At 45.4% G+C, this 21,093-nt stretch overlaps 1 protein-coding gene across 4 annotated transcripts in view; it reads left to right on the forward strand.

Moving 5' to 3' along the window:
• Positions 1-3,704: 3,704 nt before the first annotated feature.
• LOC137375230 (ubiquitin carboxyl-terminal hydrolase 47-like) overlaps positions 3,705-21,093 on the forward strand; it is a 113,572-nt gene continuing 96,183 nt past the window's right edge. For 3 of the 4 annotated variants that reach the window (XM_068042078.1, XM_068042079.1, XM_068042080.1), the window contains exons 1-2: positions 3,708-4,096; positions 4,300-4,341. In XM_068042078.1, the coding sequence (XP_067898179.1) occupies positions 3,946-4,096; positions 4,300-4,341 (193 nt within the window). In that variant the 5' untranslated portion in view covers positions 3,708-3,945. Of the gene's footprint in view, positions 4,097-4,299; positions 4,342-21,093 lie in introns of all 4 variants that reach the window. The other variant, XM_068042081.1, reaches the window with a different exon arrangement.

Consider the following 21,093-nt stretch of genomic DNA (forward strand, 5'->3'; position numbering starts at 1 on the left):
TGGTAGGAAGAATGAGGAGAGACAATACAAACTAAATGGTACAATTTTAAAGGTGGTGCAAGAAGAGAGAGATCCAGGAGTGTTTGTGCATAAATCTATGAAGGTGGTATGGGAGGTTGCCAAAGCAGTTAATAAAGCATATCAGATCCTGCGCTTTATAAATAGAGGCATAGAGTACAAAAACCTGGAAGCTATGCTAAACTTATATCAAACACTAGCTCAGCCCTAGCTGGAGTATTGTGTCCAATTCTGGGTACCACACTTTAGGAAGGACATGAAGGCTTTGGAGAGAATACAAAAGAGATTAATTAGAATGGTTCCAGTGATGAGGGATTACAATTACATGGATTGACTGGAGAAGCTGGAGTTGTTCACCTTAGAGCAGAAAAGAATGAGGAAATTTGATACAGGTATTTAAAATTACGAAGCATTTAGATGGAGAAACTGTTTTCAATGACTGGAGTCGATAATTAAAGGGCAGAGATTTAAGATGATTGGCAAATGAACCAGAGGCAACAGGAGGAAAAAACTTTTTTGTCCAATGATTGGTTAGGATGGGGAATGCCCTGTCTGATGGAGTGTTGGTTACTGATTTAATAGTAGATTTCAAAAAGAAATTGATAAATACTTGAAGGAGAAAAAATTGCAGGGATATGGGCAAATATTGGAGGTGAGACTAACTGGATTGCTCTTCGAAAGAGCTGGAGCAGACTCAATGGGCCAAATGGCCTCCTTCTGTTCTGTACTATTTTACAATTCTAGTAACGTACAACTCATCATCCATTAACTACCTTTATTCACATAAAATAAAGTCTTAAAACTAAACTGATACAGAAAGCAAACTTATAAATAGAAAGATCAGAACCTGATATATTTTATTGTGGAAGACTTCAACCTGGATTTTCCTATACTGTCCTGCCCCACCTTGGGTGGACTGGTGGAAATGATGGACAATGGGGCGTGGAGACCTACTGCCACCTACCTGCCTTGACCAGAACTTTTCTCCCCCAACCCCTGCCAGTGCTGCCACTGGCCATCCCCTTCCCTCCTGCTGTATCCAAATGCTAGTAGGTAGGCGGGGCTTGAGTTACACGCAGATGTTCCTCCTGTCGGCTGCTCTTACTGTGCTTCCCCAGGACCTCCTGGGGAAAGGTGACAGTAGGTTGCAATGGTCCTAAAGTCTCCTGGTAGGGGAGGGCACAGTAGAGACTTCCTGCCTTCTCCCTCCCCCTCCTCTCAACAGATCCAGCACATAAAGTTGTATACCTCAGTCATGGCAGAGGCCCACAAAACCTGCAGCCATTTTTGACTTTGGGGCTCTTTCACCTGGAGGCCATCTGGTGCAACGGTGCCCGATTTCCCTTATTTGTAGCAGCAAGCTCACTCTTAGTTGAGGAAATTTATCCCTTGAATGACTAAATAACCCAGAACATAAGAAAATGGGTTGGGGATCTGGTGGGGTCAGTGGAATATCTGTAACAGTTTGTCAATTTGTTCCTATATAAATAAGTACCTTCATGTGTCTATTTAGCACAGGAATATTACATCAATCCAATGAAATCGGTCCACATATATTGTACTTTTTTACATTTTAAAGATTTCCCCCAAAAATGCAGAGCCAGCACAAAATGTGTATAAATAGGCAGGACAGTCACGCATAGCTTCTACAGAACCAACGTAAGGGCTGAATTTAATCAGCCCTCTAGGGACAGACAGGATGGCATGGGGGGCCATTAAAATAGCAAGCGATGATGGGAGTGGAGTGCCCATCGCCTTTCCGATGCCATTCAATTTAGTCAGGTGCACTGGGGCAGCTGGTTGCATGTTCCCCTGCCCATTTGTCCTTCTGTCCCTCATCGGGGCACAGTCCTCCTCATCTGATGATCCACCTCCAGAGTGAACAATTCCATTGTTGTACAGCAGACCAGATGCAATGGCCACAGGTATTAGCTTCCAGCTGTTAGGACTGGCTCACGAAAGCCCCTTCCTTTCATCCAATCACTTAGAGCAGATGGGGCCCTGAGCAGCAGTGAATAACATTCAGATGAATCCTTCTGCACAAGCTGCAAGTAACACCCCTTGTTAGGACACACAAATAACATCAGAATTAATAAAGAGCAAAAATAAAATTTGTACCTCCAACTCCCTCATGAATCAATGCCTGCCGCCCTTTTAAACCTGCCCGAGACGCCCCACGACCCGATTTATGGCCGTAAAATCAGACGGCTATGTAAAATTGCTGTCAGTTGCTTTTTCAAGTACCTTAATGAGTTTTCAATTGCTTGTAGTCGGGCGGCGAGCGCAGACTTGATCTCGCCCGACTTCCTACATTAGTTAAATGGTGCCTGCGCGTAATGACGCCGGGGACCTGGCCTAATGTCATCATGCTACATTTTACCTTCCGGACGCCTCCGATGGGACCCGATTCCTGAAGGTTAAATTCCAGCCATATACTCTAAACTTTAAAAGAAATAACTAATTAATCTCCAGTGTTCAGAGACATCAGGCTGGGTCTTCATCCATTATTTCAACTGAAATCAGCTGGGATGGTGGTAGAAAGTGACTATATTGATTGGGAAAGCCTACCACTGCATTCTAGCCCCAATGTCAATTTTCCATCCCATCCTTCTCTGCTCATCTCAAGTCGAGGTGGGACTGTTTACTGATTGCTATCTCACTTAGTATTGGGTTCCTCACCCTTCCTATAGGACCCAGCTACCAATTAGCCAAGGCCTAAGTAAAACATGCTTCTCTTTTCCGCCCCCGTTAAGTCCTCTCAGATTTCCCTGCTAGATTTTTCCATCCTTGCAATGGTAAGTTTATCACAGTGGTGGGGATTCCACTGGGAGCCCACAGTGCATGCCTGATGAGCCGTGAACCAGGAAAATGGATCAGGATTCTGGTGGGGTCAAAGCATCGAGTGGAATTCCAGCCCCATCATTAAACAAGCAAAACATCCAAGCTATCAATTTAAGCATCAAATGGTGCAGGCTGTTAAGGACGTAAGAATTGTTTCCAGTTTTGGGAAGCTATCAAGATGGTGGAGAAAGTGCAAAAGGAATTTAGTAGGATGAGATGGTTTAGGTATGAAATGTTAAAATTCGATCTGCACTCTTATTGGGGGGGGGGGGGGGGTGCGGGATGTCCCATGTCCTGAACTATTGTGAGACCCTCCCGTACCCAGTCTCCATGCGAACTAGCCCTTCTGGCAGCTGCTCTACATCCTTCTCCCATCGGAATGGGCCAGATGTGGACTGGCGGCATTTAATTGAGGCCCGGGAATTAAAACATCCCGCACCTGAAGGTATTAAAGGATATGAGCAAAGGAGAGAAATGGAATTAGGCTGCAGATCAGGCATGATCTCATTAAATGGCAGAACAGGCTAAAGGAGCTAAACCTGTTTCCGAAGAAGGGTCACTGACCCGAAACATTAACTCTGCTTCTCTTTCCACAGATGCTGCCAGACCTGCTGAGTGGTTCCAGCATTTCTTGTTTTTATTTCAGATTTCCAGCATCCGCAGTATTTTGCTTTTATCTAAATGTTGACAGCTGACTCCTGGATCCCAACTCCCGGAATCAAAGACATAGAGAAATTATTTTTTAAAAATTGAAATCCACCCAAAAGGTGCGTTGTCATCGCCCGATAAATTCAGTACTTTCTTCTCATTCGCAATACTTGGCACACGAGGGCCTGTCACGTTTACAGTGATGCAGAAGAGAAATAAGGGAGTGTAAGTTTCAGTTTACCGTAAACGTGACAGGCAAAAAAAAAACTTCTAGTCGCAATGCTAGTGGGGAAATTGAAACAGAAAGTTCAAGGCTTTGTTTTACATTCATGGAGAAATAATTAATATTTCAAATAATAAAGGAAATCGTTTTTAGTAGGAAGAAGGCAAAGTTTTTATGATCCGAGACGGCGTCTCTTCTGCATATTTTGCTTGACGATGTGGTTGATCATTCAAGTTAAACGAGTTGCGAGGGTCTTGGTCCCATTCATTATTTTATGTCCTATTGTGGTTGGCGGGTACAATTGGTTTAACCTGTTCCTGTCCCTGCCTCGCAATGTGTGGGCCATTGGCATCAGCAGGATTATCGGTAAGGAGCTAGGCTAGCATTTAATCATCTCTGTGTTAATGTAAGCACACGCTTTTAATGCTGAGCTGCCGATCGGACAAAACCTTTAGCGATTGAAAGTTGCTTTGTAAATGAAAGTACGGGAGCTTGTTCCTGCTGTGTATAAGAACTCCCATTCTAATGTATAATACAAATATTACAACTCTCGGGGTTTTGCTTTACAGCTATTGTGAAAAGGATGGGCAATGGGCATGCAAGAAGACGAGGTAAGCCATCAAAAGCAGCAAGCTCGAATACGGAAGTAAAACAGAAAATGCCGGAAACACTTAAGGGGTCAGATAGCATATGTGTAGCGATAGAGAGGAGAACAATTATTCGTTTTAGGTCAATGATCATTTACAAGGAAAGCAAAACACTGGAACTGTAAAATTGTAATCTCTCCTTTACTGTACTTTGCATGCTGAAAGTAGACTACCACCCAAGCTGACATCTTCAGCAGACTCTCTGGCACAGTCCACAAAGTCTGCACGAAATCTGGATTTCAGCTACAAAATTATATAAACCCCGAAAGAGAGTGCGGGATTGCAATGCGCACTTAACTCATACCAGTTGCTCAGTTAAACCATACTAGTTATACAATTAACCCATACCAGTTGCTCAGTTATAAAGATACAGCACTGAAACAGGCCCTTTAGCCCACTGAGTCTGTACTGACCATCAGCCACCCATTTATACCAATCCTACATTAATCCCATACGCCCTACCACTTTCCCACAATTCTCCTTCCACCTAGCAACACTAGGGACAATTTACAATAGCCAATTTACCTATCAACCTGCAAGGTCTTTAGCTGTGGGAGGAAACTGAAGTACCTGGCAGAAACCTACACAATCACAGGGAGAACTTGCAACCTCTGCATAAACAGTACCCAGAACTGAACTTAGGTCACTGGAGTTATGGGGCTGCAGTGCTAACCACTACACCACTGTGCCACCCCACTTGTGGCATGAATGTTACTTGCCACTTATCAGGCCAAGCCTGCATGTTGTTCAGGACTTGCTGCAAGCGGACACTGACTGCTTCAGTATCTGCGGATTCACAAATGGTACTGAACATTGTGCAATCATCAGTGAACATCCCCACTTCTGACCTTATGATGGGAGTTGAAGATGGTTGGGCCTAAGCCTGAGTAACTCCTACAGCAATGTCCTGGGCCGGAGATGATTGGCTTCCAACAACCACAACCATCCTCCCTTTTCCCAGTTGTGACTCCAACAGTGGAGAATTTTCCTCTTGATTCCCATTGACTTCAATTTGCGATGTCTCCTTAATGCCACTCTGGGTCAAATGCTGCTTTGAAGTCAAAGGTTGTACGTTCATCGGTGGGCCCAAGTGTGAGCGAGGCTGGCATCAATTAAAGCTAGACTGCAGTTCTTAAAGCCAGTCTGCACTCTTAAAGGGGAGTTTCATTCTGGCTACAGCATCTCATTCACCTGGCTGGGAAACATATTAGCAGCAGGAAGAAACCTGAGTAACCGTGCAGCAGGTCAGAGAGAGGACTTCTAGGTTCTCGGATGCAGCACTGGAGGCCTTAGTGCAGGAGACTGAAAGGAGGAGAGAGGTGATCTATCTACAGGGAGCCAGGAGACCCTCCAGACAGACACTGTGAAGGCAGTGTGAGCAGATCGCCGCAGAGGTTATTGCCAGGAGTCTGGCTCCAAGGACCTGGCTACATTGCTAGAAAATGTTCAACGGCCTCATTCAAGTGTCAACATTAGTGAATGTATCTTAGAGTCATACAGTCATACATGCCATATCCCAGTAAATGCACCACCAATCTCACACACTGCTAAATGCACCACACCCTTATCACTCACCCTTCAACAATCTCTAGCAATCAGGATTCATGGTTAACATTCAGATACTTCACCTCATCCTCACACACTTAGCATTCCTGCAAGCCTCACACCCAAATCTCACAGCTTCCACATACTGCCAACTATTCATCTATGACAGGCACATCACCCAAATACATTGTACCACACGCACTGACACTCCTCCCTCTCTCTTGCAGGACAAGATGGCCCATAATATACGGCGGCAGCAGCAAACCAGGGGGGGTGAGGGGTGGGGGCAGACATGGCTGCATGTACTGACCCCATGGAGAAGACGTTGCTGGGAATAACTGGAGCTGCTGTCACTTAGGCCGTGGCAAGTGGTGTCACTGATGCCATCCAGGATCACAGTATGTTCCTGTCTTATGCACCTCTTCAAATCTGACTTCACCCTCTCCCTGCAATCTGGGATGATATACAAACTGCAGATAGCGTAACCATGCATATCTCTTGCTTTGTCCCCCATCCCCATCACCACCCCCACTCCTTCCCTCATCCCAATCTGCCACTTGTGCATTTACTTTCAGATACACAAGAACTGCCACCAGGCCAGCCAATGCTGCCTGAGGCTGAAGGTCCAGAGGAAGTGGAGACCTCAGAGGAAGAAACACTGTCACGCCAAAGAATATAGGCCCAATTTACAGCCTCTCATCATTGGACAACCCTCTCATCCCAGGAACCAATCTAGTGAACAAGACTCCTTGTATTGATAACGGATTAAGAAGAGGCACGAGGTAGTGAAGGAGACCAAAGCTTCCTCAATATTGATGGCAAAACCTCTGTACAGATGTGTATCCTTCACTTTGCATGTTCCAGGCTGCGTCTTCAAAGGAAGTGTTAGCACAGGCAGCACCTTCCATACCATGCCATTCATCCTGGATCAGAGGGGCTCAACTGAAATGTTCTAGAATCAAATGATCCCTCATGTTCATGGCATCCTGATGAGACCTTCAAACCCAGTGCTGTGCCTGGCCACCTCCCTCGGCAGCTGGAGCAATGCGGTGCTCTGCATCCTCCCCCTCCGTCACCTCCTCCTCCTCTTCCATGTTCTGCTCCTCTTCCTCGTATGAGTTGTTACCTTCCAGAGCCTACCATCCTCAAGACCTCTCTGGAGGGCCATGTCATGGAGAGTGTAGACCCTTGCAGGAGTATACTGTGGGGTGCCACCCAACTGGTCCAGGCAGCATATTTGCACCTTCAGAAGCCTGATGGCTTGCTCAATGGTGGTCCTGGTGAGCCGATAACTTTGACTGTATCACCTGTGTTCCTCTGTCGTGGATGCTCGTAGAGGGGTGAGTAGCCATCTCTACAAGGGTTATCCCTTGTCCTCCAGAATCCATTCATAGACTTTGTGGGTTGGAGTGAAGAGATGTGGCAGCCTGGACTGCCAGAGGTTGAAGGAGTCATAGCAGCTGCCAGGAAAGCGAGCACACACCTGGAGGAAGCTCTTATTGTGGTCGTAGACCAGTTGAAAATTGAGGGATTGGAGGCCTTCCTGTCGATGAATCTGAGTGGGAGGTGACTTGATGCCTTGATGGCTACATGGGTGCAATTGATGATGCCCATCACCTGGGGAAATCCAGTGATGGACGCAAAACCCGTACCAGTTGCTCAGTTACCCCATACTAGTTGCTCAGTTAATCTACACTAGCTGCTCAGTTAATCCATACCAGTTGCACAGTTAACCCATACCAGTTGCTCAGTTAATCCATGCCAGTTGCTCACTTACTGCAAACCAGTTGCTCAGTTAATCCATGCCAGTTGCTCACTTACTGCAAACCAGTTGCACAGTTAATCCATACCAGTTGCACAGTTAACTCATACCAGTTGCTCAGTTAATCCATGCCAGTTGCTCACTTACTGCAAACCAGTTGCTCAGTTAATCCATGCCAGTTGCTCACTTACTGCAAACCAGTTGCACAGTTAATCCATGGCAGTTGCTCAGTTAATCCATACCAGTTGCACAGTTAATCCATGCCAGTTGCTCAGTTAATCCATGCCAGTTGCACAGTTAACCCATGCCAGTTGTTCAGTTACCCCATGCCAGTTGATTAGTTATTCCATGCCAGTTGCACAGTTAACCCATGCCAGTTGTTCAGTTACCCCATGCCAGTTGATTAGTTATTCCATGCCAGTTGCACAGTTAACCCATGCCAGTTGCTCAGTTAATCCATGCCAGTTGATTAGTTAATCCATGCCAGTTGCTCAGTTACCCCATGCCAGTTGCTCAGTTACCCCATGCCAGTTGATTAGTTAATCCATGCCAGTTGCTCAGTTAATCCATGCCAGTTGCTCAGTTACCCCATGCCAGTTGATTAGTTAATCCATGCCAGTTGCTCAGTTAATCCATGCCAGTTGCTCAGTTACCCCATGCCAGTTGATTAGTTAATCCATGCCAGTTGCTCAGTTAATCCATGCCAGTTGCTCAGTTATCCCATGCCAGTTGATTAGTTAATCCATGCCAGTTGCTCAGTTAATCCATGCCTGTTGCTCAGTTAATCCATGCCAGTTGCTTAGTTAATCCATGCCTAATGCTCAGTTACCGTGTACCAGTTGCACATTTAACCCATGGCAGTTGCTCAGTTAATCCATGCCAGTTGCTTAGATAATCCATGCCAGTTGATTAGTTAATCCATGCCAGTTGATTAGTTAATCCATGCCTGTTGCTCAGTTACTCTATGCCAGTTGCACAGTTAACCCATACCAGTTGCTCAGTTAATCCATGCCAGTTGCTCACTTACTGCAAACCAGTTGCACAGTTAATCCATGGCAGTTGCTCAGTTAATCCATGCCAGTTGCTTACTTACTGCAAACCAGTTGCACAGTTAATCCATGGCAGTTGCTCAGTTAATCCATGCCAGTTGCTCAGTTAATCCATGCCAGTTGCACAGTTAACCCATGCCAGTTGCTCACTTACTGCAAACCAGTTGCACAGTTAATCCATGGCAGTTGCTCAGTTAATCCATACCAGTTGCACAGTTAATCCATGCCAGTTGCTCAGTTAATCCATGCCAGTTGCACAGTTAACCCATGCCAGTTGTTCAGTTACCACATGCCAGTTGATTAGTTATTCCATACCAGTTGCACAGTTAACCCATGCCAGTTGTTCAGTTACCCCATGCCAGTTGATTAGTTATTCCATGCCAGTTGCTCAGTTAATCCATGCCAGTTGCTCAGTTACCCCATGCCAGTTGATTAGTTAATCCATGCCAGTTGCTCAGTTAATCCATGCCAGTTGCTCAGTTATCCCATGCCAGTTGATTAGTTAATCCATGCCAGTTGCTCAGTTAATCCATGCCAGATGCTCAGTTACCCCATGCCAGTTGATTAGTTAATCCATGCCAGTTGCTCAGTTAATCCATGCCTGTTGCTCAGTTAATCCATGCCAGTTGCTCAGTTACCCCATGCCAGTTGATTAGTTAATCCATGCCAGTTGCTCAGTTAATCCATGCCTGTTGCTCAGTTAATCTGTGCCTGTTGCTCAGTTAATCCATGCCAGTTGCTCACTTACTGCAAACCAGTTGCACAGTTAATCCATGCCAGTTGCTCAGTTAATCCATGCCAGTTGCTCAGTTAATCCATGCCAGTTGCTCACTTACTGCAAACCAGTTGCACAGTTAATCCATGGCAGTTGCTCAGTTAATCCATACCAGTTGCACAGTTAATCCATGCCAGTTGCTCAGTTAATCCATGCCAGTTGCACAGTTAACCCATGCCAGTTGTTCAGTTACCCCATGCCAGTTGATTAGTTATTCCATGCCAGTTGCACAGTTAACCCATGCCAGTTGTTCAGTTACCCCATGCCAGTTGATTAGTTATTCCATGCCAGTTGCACAGTTAACCCATGCCAGTTGCTCACTTACTGCAAACCAGTTGCACAGTTAATCCATGGCAGTTGCTCAGTTAATCCATACCAGTTGCACAGTTAATCCATGCCAGTTGCTCAGTTAATCCATGCCAGTTGCACAGTTAACCCATGCCAGTTGTTCAGTTACCCCATGCCAGTTGATTAGTTATCCCATGCCAGTTGCACAGTTAACCCATGCCAGTTGTTCAGTTACCCCATGCCGGTTGATTAGTTATTCCATGCCAGTTGCACAGTTAACCCATGCCAGTTGCTCAGTTAATCCATGCCAGTTGATTAGTTAATCCATGCCAGTTGCTCAGTTAATCCATGCCAGTTGCTCAGTTACCTCATGCCAGTTGATTAGTTAATCCATGCCAGTTGCTCAGTTAATCCATGCCAGTTGCTCAGTTACCCCATGCCAGTTGATTAGTTAATCCATGCCAGTTGCTCAGTTAATCCATGCCAGTTGCTCAGTTACCCCATGCCAGTTGATTAGTTAATCCATGCCAGTTGCTCAGTTAATCCATGCCAGTTGCTCAGTTACCCCATGCCAGTTGATTAGTTAATCCATGCCAGTTGCTCAGTTAATCCATGCCAGTTGCTCAGTTAATCCATGCCTGTTGCTCAGTTAATCCATGCCAGTTGCTTAGTTAATCCATGCCTAATGCTCAGTTACCGTGTACCAGTTGCACATTTAATCCATGGCAGTTGCTCAGTTAATCCATGCCAGTTGCACAGTTAATCCATGCCAGTTGCTTAGATAATCCATGCCAGTTGATTAGTTAATCCATGCCAGTTGATTAGTTAATCCATGCCTGTTGCTCAGTTACTCTATGCCAGTTGCACAGTTAACCCATACCAGTTGCTCAGTTAATCCATGCCAGTTGCTCACTTACTGCAAACCAGTTGCTCAGTTAATCCATGCCAGTTGCTCACTTACTGCAAACCAGTTGCACAGTTAATCCATGGCAGTTGCTCAGTTAATCCATGCCAGTTGCTCACTTACTGCAAACCAGTTGCACAGTTAATCCATGGGAGTTGCTCAGTTAATCCATGCCAGTTGCTCAGTTAATCCATGCCAGTTGCACAGTTAACCCATGCCAGTTGCTCACTTACTGCAAACCAGTTGCACAGTTAATCCATGGCAGTTGCTCAGTTAATCCATACCAGTTGCACAGTTAATCCATGCCAGTTGCTCAGTTAATCCATGCCAGTTGCACAGTTAACCCATGCCAGTTGTTCAGTTACCCCATGCCAGTTGATTAGTTATTCCATGCCAGTTGCACAGTTAACCCATGCCAGTTGTTCAGTTACCCCATGCCGGTTGATTAGTTATTCCATGCCAGTTGCACAGTTAACCCATGCCAGTTGCTCAGTTAATCCATGCCAGTTGATTAGTTAATCCATGCCAATTGCTCAGTTAATCCATGCCAGTTGCTCAGTTACCTCATGCCAGTTGATTAGTTAATCCATGCCAGTTGCTCAGTTAATCCATGCCAGTTGCTCAGTTACCCCATGCCAGTTGATTAGTTAATCCATGCCAGTTGCTCAGTTAATCCATGCCAGTTGCTCAGTTACCCCATGCCAGTTGATTAGTTAATCCATGCCAGTTGCTCAGTTAATCCATGCCAGTTGCTCAGTTACCCCATGCCAGTTGATTAGTTAATCCATGCCAGTTGCTCAGTTAATCCATGCCAGTTGCTCAGTTATCCCATGCCAGTTGATTAGTTAATCCATGCCAGTTGCTCAGTTAATCCATGCCTGTTGCTCAGTTAATCCATGCCAGTTGCTTAGTTAATCCATGCCTAATGCTCAGTTACCGTGTACCAGTTGCACATTTAACCCATGGCAGTTGCTCAGTTAATCCATGCCAGTTGCACAGTTAATCCATGCCAGTTGCTTAGATAATCCATGCCAGTTGATTAGTTAATCCATGCCAGTTGATTAGTTAATCCATGCCTGTTGCTCAGTTACTCTATGCCAGTTGCACAGTTAACCCATACCAGTTGCTCAGTTAATCCATGCCAGTTGCTCACTTACTGCAAACCAGTTGCTCAGTTAATCCATGCCAGTTGCTCACTTACTGCAAACCAGTTGCACAGTTAATCCATGGCAGTTGCTCAGTTAATCCATGCCAGTTGCTCACTTACTGCAAACCAGTTGCACAGTTAGTCCATGGCAGTTGCTCAGTTAATCCATGCCAGTTGCTCAGTTAATCCATGCCAGTTGCACAGTTAACCCATGCCAGTTGCTCACTTACTGCAAACCAGTTGCACAGTTAATCCATGGCAGTTGCTCTGTTAATCCATACCAGTTGCACAGTTAATCCATGCCAGTTGCTCAGTTAATCCATGCCAGTTGCACAGTTAACCCATGCCAGTTGTTCAGTTACCACATGCCAGTTGATTAGTTATTCCATGCCAGTTGCACAGTTAACCCATGCCAGTTGTTCAGTTACCCCATGCCAGTTGATTAGTTATTCCATGCCAGTTGCTCAGTTAATCCATGCCAGTTGCTCAGTTACCCCATGCCAGTTGATTAGTTAATCCATGCCAGTTGCTCAGTTAATCCATGCCAGTTGCTCAGTTATCCCATGCCAGTTGATTAGTTAATCCATGCCAGTTGCTCAGTTAATCCATGCCAGATGCTCAGTTACCCCATGCCAGTTGATTAGTTAATCCATGCCAGTTGCTCAGTTAATCCATGCCTGTTGCTCAGTTAATCCATGCCAGTTGCTCAGTTACCCCATGCCAGTTGATTAGTTAATCCATGCCAGTTGCTCAGTTAATCCATGCCTGTTGCTCAGTTAATCTGTGCCTGTTGCTCAGTTAATCCATGCCAGTTGCTCACTTACTGCAAACCAGTTGCACAGTTAATCCATGCCAGTTGCTCAGTTAATCCATGCCAGTTGCTCAGTTAATCCATGCCAGTTGCTCACTTACTGCAAACCAGTTGCACAGTTAATCCATGGCAGTTGCTCAGTTAATCCATACCAGTTGCACAGTTAATCCATGCCAGTTGCTCAGTTAATCCATGCCAGTTGCACAGTTAACCCATGCCAGTTGTTCAGTTACCCCATGCCAGTTGATTAGTTATTCCATGCCAGTTGCACAGTTAACCCATGCCAGTTGCTCAGTTAATCCATGCCAGTTGATTAGTTAATCCATGCCAGTTGCTCAGTTAATCCACGCCAGTTGCTCACTTACTGCAAACCAGTTGCACAGTTAATCCATGCCAGTTGCTCACTTACTGCAAACCAGTTGCACAGTTAATCCATGGCAGTTGCTCAGTTAATCCATACCAGTTGCACAGTTAATCCATGCCAGTTGCTCAGTTAATCCATGCCAGTTGCACAGTTAACCCATGCCAGTTGTTCAGTTACCCCATGCCAGTTGATTAGTTATTCCATGCCAGTTGCACAGTTAACCCATGCCAGTTGTTCAGTTACCCCATGCCGGTTGATTAGTTATTCCATGCCAGTTGCACAGTTAACCCATGCCAGTTGCTCAGTTAATCCATGCCAGTTGATTAGTTAATCCATGCCAGTTGCTCAGTTAATCCATGCCAGTTGCTCAGTTACCTCATGCCAGTTGATTAGTTAATCCATGCCAGTTGCTCAGTTAATCCATGCCAGTTGCTCAGTTACCCCATGCCAGTTGATTAGTTAATCCATGCCAGTTGCTCAGTTAATCCATGCCAGTTGCTCAGTTACCCCATGCCAGTTGATTAGTTAATCCATGCCAGTTGCTCAGTTAATCCATGCCAGTTGCTCAGTTATCCCATGCCAGTTGATTAGTTAATCCATGCCAGTTGCTCAGTTAATCCATGCCTGTTGCTCAGTTAATCCATGCCAGTTGCTTAGTTAATCCATGCCTAATGCTCAGTTACCGTGTACCAGTTGCACATTTAACCCATGGCAGTTGCTCAGTTAATCTATGCCAGTTGCACAGTTAATCCATGCCAGTTGCTTAGATAATCCATGCCAGTTGATTAGTTAATCCATGCCAGTTGATTAGTTAATCCATGCCTGTTGCTCAGTTACTCTATGCCAGTTGCACAGTTAACCCATACCAGTTGCTCAGTTAATCCATGCCAGTTGCTCACTTACTGCAAACCAGTTGCTCAGTTAATCCATGCCAGTTGCTCACTTACTGCAAACCAGTTGCACAGTTAATCCATGGCAGTTGCTCAGTTAATCCATGCCAGTTGCTCAGTTAATCCATGCCAGTTGCACAGTTAACCCATGCCAGTTGCTCACTTACTGCAAACCAGTTGCACAGTTAATCCATGCCAGTTGCTCAGTTAATCCATGCCAGTTGCTCAGTTAATCCATGCCAGTTGCACAGTTAACCCATGCCAGTTGTTCAGTTACCACATGCCAGTTGATTAGTTATTCCATGCCAGTTGCACAGTTAACCCATGCCAGTTGTTCAGTTACCCCATGCCAGTTGATTAGTTATTCCATGCCAGTTGCTGAGTTAATCCATGCCAGTTGCTCAGTTATCCCATGCCAGTTGATTAGTTAATCCATGCCAGTTGCTCAGTTAATCCATGCCAGATGCTCAGTTACCCCATGCCAGTTGATTAGTTAATCCATGCCAGTTGCTCAGTTAATCCATGCCTGTTGCTCAGTTAATCCATGCCAGTTGCTCAGTTACCCCATGCCAGTTGATTAGTTAATCCATGCCAGTTGCTCAGTAAATCCATGCCTGTTGATCAGTTATTCCATGCCAGTTGATTAGTTAATCCATGCCAGTTGCTCAGTTACCCCATGCCAGTTGCTCAGTTACCCCATGCCAGTTGATTAGTTAATCCATGCCAGTTGCTCAGTTAATCCATGCCAGTTGCTCAGTTACCCCATGCCTGTTGCTCAGTTAACCCATGCCAGTTGCTCAGTTAATCCATGCCAGTTGCTTAGTTAATCCATGCCTAATGCTCAGTTACCGTGTACCAGTTGCACATTTAACCCATGGCAGTTGCTCAGTTAATCCATGCCAGTTGATTAGTTAGGCGGCACAGTGGCGCAGTGGTTAGCACCGCAGCCTCACAGCTCCAGGGACCCGGGTTCGATTCTGGGTACTGCCTGTGCGGAGTTTGCAAGTTCTCCCTGTGTCTGCGTGGGTTTTCTCCGGGTGCTCCGGTTTCCTCCCACAAGCCAAAAGACTTGCAGGTTGGTAGGTAAATTGGCCATTATAAATTGTCACTAGTATAGGTAGGTGGTAGGGAAATACAGGGACAGGTGGGGATGTTTGGTAGGAATATGGAATTAGTGTAGGATTAGTATAAATGGGTGGTTGATGGTCGGCACAGACTCGGTGGGCCGAAGGGCCTGTTTCAGTGCTGTATCTCTAATCTAAAAATCTCTAATCTATTCCATGCCAGTTGCACAGTTAACCCATGCCAGTTGCTCAGTTAATCTATGCCAGTTGCTTAGATAATCCATGCCAGTTGATTAGTTAATCCATGCCAGTTGATTAGTTAATCCATGCCAGTTGATTAGTTAATCTATGCCAGTTGCACAGTTAACCCGTGCCAGTTGCTCAATTAATCCATGCCAGTTGCTCAGTTAATCCATCCCAGTTGCTTAGTTAATCCATGCCAAATGCTCAGTTACCGTGTACCAGTTGCACATTTAACCCATGGCAGTTGCTCAGTTAATCCATGCCAGTTGCTCAGTTAATCCATCCCAGTTGCACAGTTAACCCATGCCAGTTGAACAGTTAACCCATGCCAGTTGCTCAGTTAACCCATGACAGTTGCTTAGTTAATCCATGCCAGTTGCTCAGTTAATCCATGCCAGTTGCTCAGTTAATCTGTGCCAGTTGCACAGTTAACCCATGCCAGTTGCTTAGTTAATCCATGCCAGTTGCTTAGTTAATCCATGCCTGCTGCTCAGTTAACCCATGCCAGTTGCACATTTAACCCATGCCAGTTGCTCAGTTAATCCATGCCTGTTGCTCAGTTAATCTGTGCCAGTTACACAGTTAACCCATGCCAGTTGCTTAGTTAATCCATGCCTGCTGCTTAGTTAATCCATGCCTGCTGCTCAGTTAATCCATGCCTGTTGCTCAGTTAATCCATGCCTGCTGCTCAGTTAATCTATGCCAGTTGCACAGTTAACCCATACCAGTTGCTCAGTTAATCCATGCCAGTTGCTCACTTACTGCAAACCAGTTGCTCAGTTAATCCATGCCAGTTGCTCACTTACTGCAAACCAGTTGCACAGTTAATCCATGGCAGTTGCTCAGTTAATCCATGCCAGTTGCTCACTTACTGCAAACCAGTTGCTCAGTTAATCCATGCCAGTTGCTCACTTACTGCAAACCAGTTGCACAGTTAATCCATGGCAGTTGCTCAGTTAATCCATGCCAGTTGCTCACTTACTGCAAACCAGTTGCACAGTTAATCCATGGCAGTTGCTCAGTTAATCCATGCCAGTTGCTCAGTTAATCCATGCCAGTTGCACAGTTAACCCATGCCAGTTGCTCACTTACTGCAAACCAGTTGCACAGTTAATCCATGGCAGTTGCTCAGTTAATCCATACCAGTTGCACAGTTAATCCATGCCAGTTGCTCAGTTAATCCATGCCAGTTGCACAGTTAACCCATGCCAGTTGTTCAGTTACCCCATGCCAGTTGATTAGTTATTCCATGCCAGTTGCACAGTTAACCCATGCCAGTTGTTCAGTTACCCCATGCCGGTTGATTAGTTATTCCATGCCAGTTGCACAGTTAACCCATGCCAGTTGCTCAGTTAATCCATGCCAGTTGATTAGTTAATCCATGCCAATTGCTCAGTTAATCCATGCCAGTTGCTCAGTTACCTCATGCCAGTTGATTAGTTAATCCATGCCAGTTGCTCAGTTAATCCATGCCAGTTGCTCAGTTACCCCATGCCAGTTGATTAGTTAATCCATGCCAGTTGCTCAGTTAATCCATGCCAGTTGCTCAGTTACCCCATGCCAGTTGATTAGTTAATCCATGCCAGTTGCTCAGTTAATCCATGCCAGTTGCTCAGTTACCCCATGCCAGTTGATTAGTTAATCCATGCCAGTTGCTCAGTTAATCCATGCCAGTTGCTCAGTTATCCCATGCCAGTTGATTAGTTAATCCATGCCAGTTGCTCAGTTAATCCATGCCTGTTGTTCAGTTAATCCATGCCAGTTGCTTAGTTAATCCATGCCTAATGCTCAGTTACCGTGTACCAGTTGCACATTTAACCCATGGCAGTTGCTCAGTTAAGCCATGCCAGTTGCACAGTTAATCCATGCCAGTTGCTTAGATAATCCATGCCAGTTGATTAGTTAATCCATGCCAGTTGATTAGTTAATCCATGCCTGTTGCTCAGTTACTCTATGCCAGTTGCACAGTTAACCCATACCAGTTGCTCAGTTAATCCATGCCAGTTGCTCACTTACTGCAAACCAGTTGCTCAGTTAATCCATGCCAGTTGCTCACTTACTGCATACCAGTTGCACAGTTAATCCATGGCAGTTGCTCAGTTAATCCATGCCAGTTGCTCACTTACTGCAAACCAGTTGCACAGTTAGTCCATGGCAGTTGCTCAGTTAATCCATGCCAGTTGCTCAGTTAATCCATGCCAGTTGCACAGTTAACCCATGCCAGTTGCTCACTTACTGCAAACCAGTTGCACAGTTAATCCATGGCAGTTGCTCTGTTAATCCATACCAGTTGCACAGTTAATCCATGCCAGTTGCTCAGTTAATCCATGCCAGTTGCACAGTTAACCCATGCCAGTTGTTCAGTTACCACATGCCAGTTGATTAGTTATTCCATGCCAGTTGCACAGTTAACCCATGCCAGTTGTTCAGTTACCCCATGCCAGTTGATTAGTTATTCCATGCCAGTTGCTCAGTTAATCCATGCCAGTTGCTCAGTTACCCCATGCCAGTTGATTAGTTAATCCATGCCAGTTGCTCAGTTAATCCATGCCAGTTGCTCAGTTATCCCATGCCAGTTGATTAGTTAATCCATGCCAGTTGCTCAGTTAATCCATGCCAGATGCTCAGTTACCCCATGCCAGTTGATTAGTTAATCCATGCCAGTTGCTCAGTTAATCCATGCCTGTTGCTCAGTTAATCCATGCCAGTTGCTCAGTTACCCCATGCCAGTTGATTAGTTAATCCATGCCAGTTGCTCAGTTAATCCATGCCTGTTGCTCAGTTAATCTGTGCCTGTTGCTCAGTTAATCCATGCCAGTTGCTCACTTACTGCAAACCAGTTGCACAGTTAATCCATGCCAGTTGCTCAGTTAATCCATGCCAGTTGCTCAGTTAATCCATGCCAGTTGCTCACTTACTGCAAACCAGTTGCACAGTTAATCCATGGCAGTTGCTCAGTTAATCCATACCAGTTGCACAGTTAATCCATGCCAGTTGCTCAGTTAATCCATGCCAGTTGCACAGTTAACCCATGCCAGTTGTTCAGTTACCCCATGCCAGTTGATTAGTTATTCCATGCCAGTTGCACAGTTAACCCATGCCAGTTGTTCAGTTACCCCATGCCAGTTGATTAGTTATTCCATGCCAGTTGCACAGTTAACCCATGCCAGTTGCTCAGTTAATCCATGCCAGTTGATTAGTTAATCCATGCCAGTTGCTCAGTTAATCCACGCCAGTTGCTCACTTACTGCAAACCAGTTGCACAGTTAATCCATGCCAGTTGCTCACTTACTGCAAACCAGTTGCACAGTTAATCCATGGCAGTTGCTCAGTTAATCCATACCAGTTGCACAGTTAATCCATGCCAGTTGCTCAGTTAATCCATGCCAGTTGCACAGTTAACCCATGCCAGTTGTTCAGTTACCCCATGCCAGTTGATTAGTTATTCCATGCCAGTTGCACAGTTAACCCATGCCAGTTGTTCAGTTACCCCATGCCGGTTGATTAGTTATTCCATGCCAGTTGCACAGTTAACCCATGCCAGTTGCTCAGTTAATCCATGCCAGTTGATTAGTTAATCCATGCCAGTTGCTCAGTTAATCCATGCCAGTTGCTCAGTTACCTCATGCCAGTTGATTAGTTAATCCATGCCAGTTGCTCAGTTAATCCATGCCAGTTGCTCAGTTACCCCATGCCAGTTGATTAGTTAATCCATGCCAGTTGCTCAGTTAATCCATGCCAGTTGCTCAGTTACCCCATGCCAGTTGATTAGTTAATCCATGCCAGTTGCTCAGTTAATCCATGCCAGTTGCTCAGTTATCCCATGCCAGTTGATTAGTTAATCCATGCCAGTTGCTCAGTTAATCCATGCCTGTTGCTCAGTTAATCCATGCCAGTTGCTTAGTTAATCCATGCCTAATGCTCAGTTACCGTGTACCAGTTGCACATTTAACCCATGGCAGTTGCTCAGTTAATCTATGCCAGTTGCACAGTTAATCCATGCCAGTTGCTTAGATAATCCATGCCAGTTGATTAGTTAATCCATGCCAGTTGATTAGTTAATCCATGCCTGTTGCTCAGTTACTCTATGCCAGTTGCACAGTTAACCCATACCAGTTGCTCAGTTAATCCATGCCAGTTGCTCACTTACTGCAAACCAGTTGCTCAGTTAATCCATGCCAGTTGCTCACTTACTGCAAACCAGTTGCACAGTTAATCCATGGCAGTTGCTCAGTTAATCCATGCCAGTTGCTCAGTTAATCCATGCCAGTTGCACAGTTAACCCATGCCAGTTGCTCACTTACTGCAAACCAGTTGCACAGTTAATCCATGCCAGTTGCTCAGTTAATCCATGCCAGTTGCTCAGTTAATCCATGCCAGTTGCACAGTTAACCCATGCCAGTTGTTCAGTTACCACATGCCAGTTGATTAGTTATTCCATGCCAGTTGCACAGTTAACCCATGCCAGTTGTTCAGTTACCCCATGCCAGTTGATTAGTTATTCCATGCCAGTTGCTGAGTTAATCCATGCCAGTTGCTCAGTTATCCCATGCCAGTTGATTAGTTAATCCATGCCAGTTGCTCAGTTAATCCATGCCAGATGCTCAGTTACCCCATGCCAGTTGATTAGTTAATCCATGCCAGTTGCTCAGTTAATCCATGCCTGTTGCTCAGTTAATCCATGCCAGTTGCTCAGTTACCCCATGCCAGTTGATTAGTTAATCCATGCCAGTTGCTCAGTAAATCCATGCCTGTTGATCAGTTATTCCATGCCAGTTGATTAGTTAATCCATGCCAGTTGCTCAGTTACCCCATGCCAGTTGCTCAGTTACCCCATGCCAGTTGATTAGTTAATCCATGCCAGTTGCTCAGTTAATCCATGCCAGTTGCTCAGTTACCCCATGCCTGTTGCTCAGTTAACCCATGCCAGTTGCTCAGTTAATCCATGCCAGTTGCTTAGTTAATCCATGCCTAATGCTCAGTTACCGTGTACCAGTTGCACATTTAACCCATGGCAGTTGCTCAGTTAATCCATGCCAGTTGATTAGTTAGGCGGCACAGTGGCGCAGTGGTTAGCACCGCAGCCTCACAGCTCCAGGGACCCGGGTTCGATTCTGGGTACTGCCTGTGCGGAGTTTGCAAGTTCTCCCTGTGTCTGCGTGGGTTTTCTCCGGGTGCTCCGGTTTCCTCCCACAAGCCAAAAGACTTGCAGGTTGGTAGGTAAATTGGCCATTATAAATTGTCACTAGTATAGGTAGGTGGTAGGGAAATACAGGGACAGGTGGGGATGTTTGGTAGGAATATGGAATTAGTGTAGGATTAGTATAAATGGGTGGTTGATGGTCGGCACAGACTCGGTGGGCCGAAGGGCCTGTTTCAGTGCTGTATCTCTAATCTAAAAATCTCTAATCTATTCCATGCCAGTTGCACAGTTAACCCATGCCAGTTGCTCAGTTAATCTATGCCAGTTGCTTAGATAATCCATGCCAGTTGATTAGTTAATCCATGCCAGTTGATTAGTTAATCCATGCCTGTTGCTCAGTTAATCTATGCCAGTTGCACAGTTAACCCGTGCCAGTTGCTCAATTAATCCATGCCAGTTGCTCAGTTAATCCATCCCAGTTGCTTAGTTAATCCATGCCAAATGCTCAGTTACCGTGTACCAGTTGCACATTTAACCCATGGCAGTTGCTCAGTTAATCCATGCCAGTTGCTCAGTTAATCCATCCCAGTTGCACAGTTAACCCATGCCAGTTGAACAGTTAACCCATGCCAGTTGCTCAGTTAACCCATGACAGTTGCTTAGTTAATCCATGCCAGTTGCTTAGTTAATCCATGCCAGTTGCTCAGTTAATCCATGCCAGTTGCTCAGTT

Source organism: Heterodontus francisci, chromosome 11 (genome assembly GCF_036365525.1).
Source record: "Heterodontus francisci isolate sHetFra1 chromosome 11, sHetFra1.hap1, whole genome shotgun sequence".
Lineage (NCBI taxonomy): Eukaryota > Metazoa > Chordata > Chondrichthyes > Heterodontiformes > Heterodontidae > Heterodontus > Heterodontus francisci.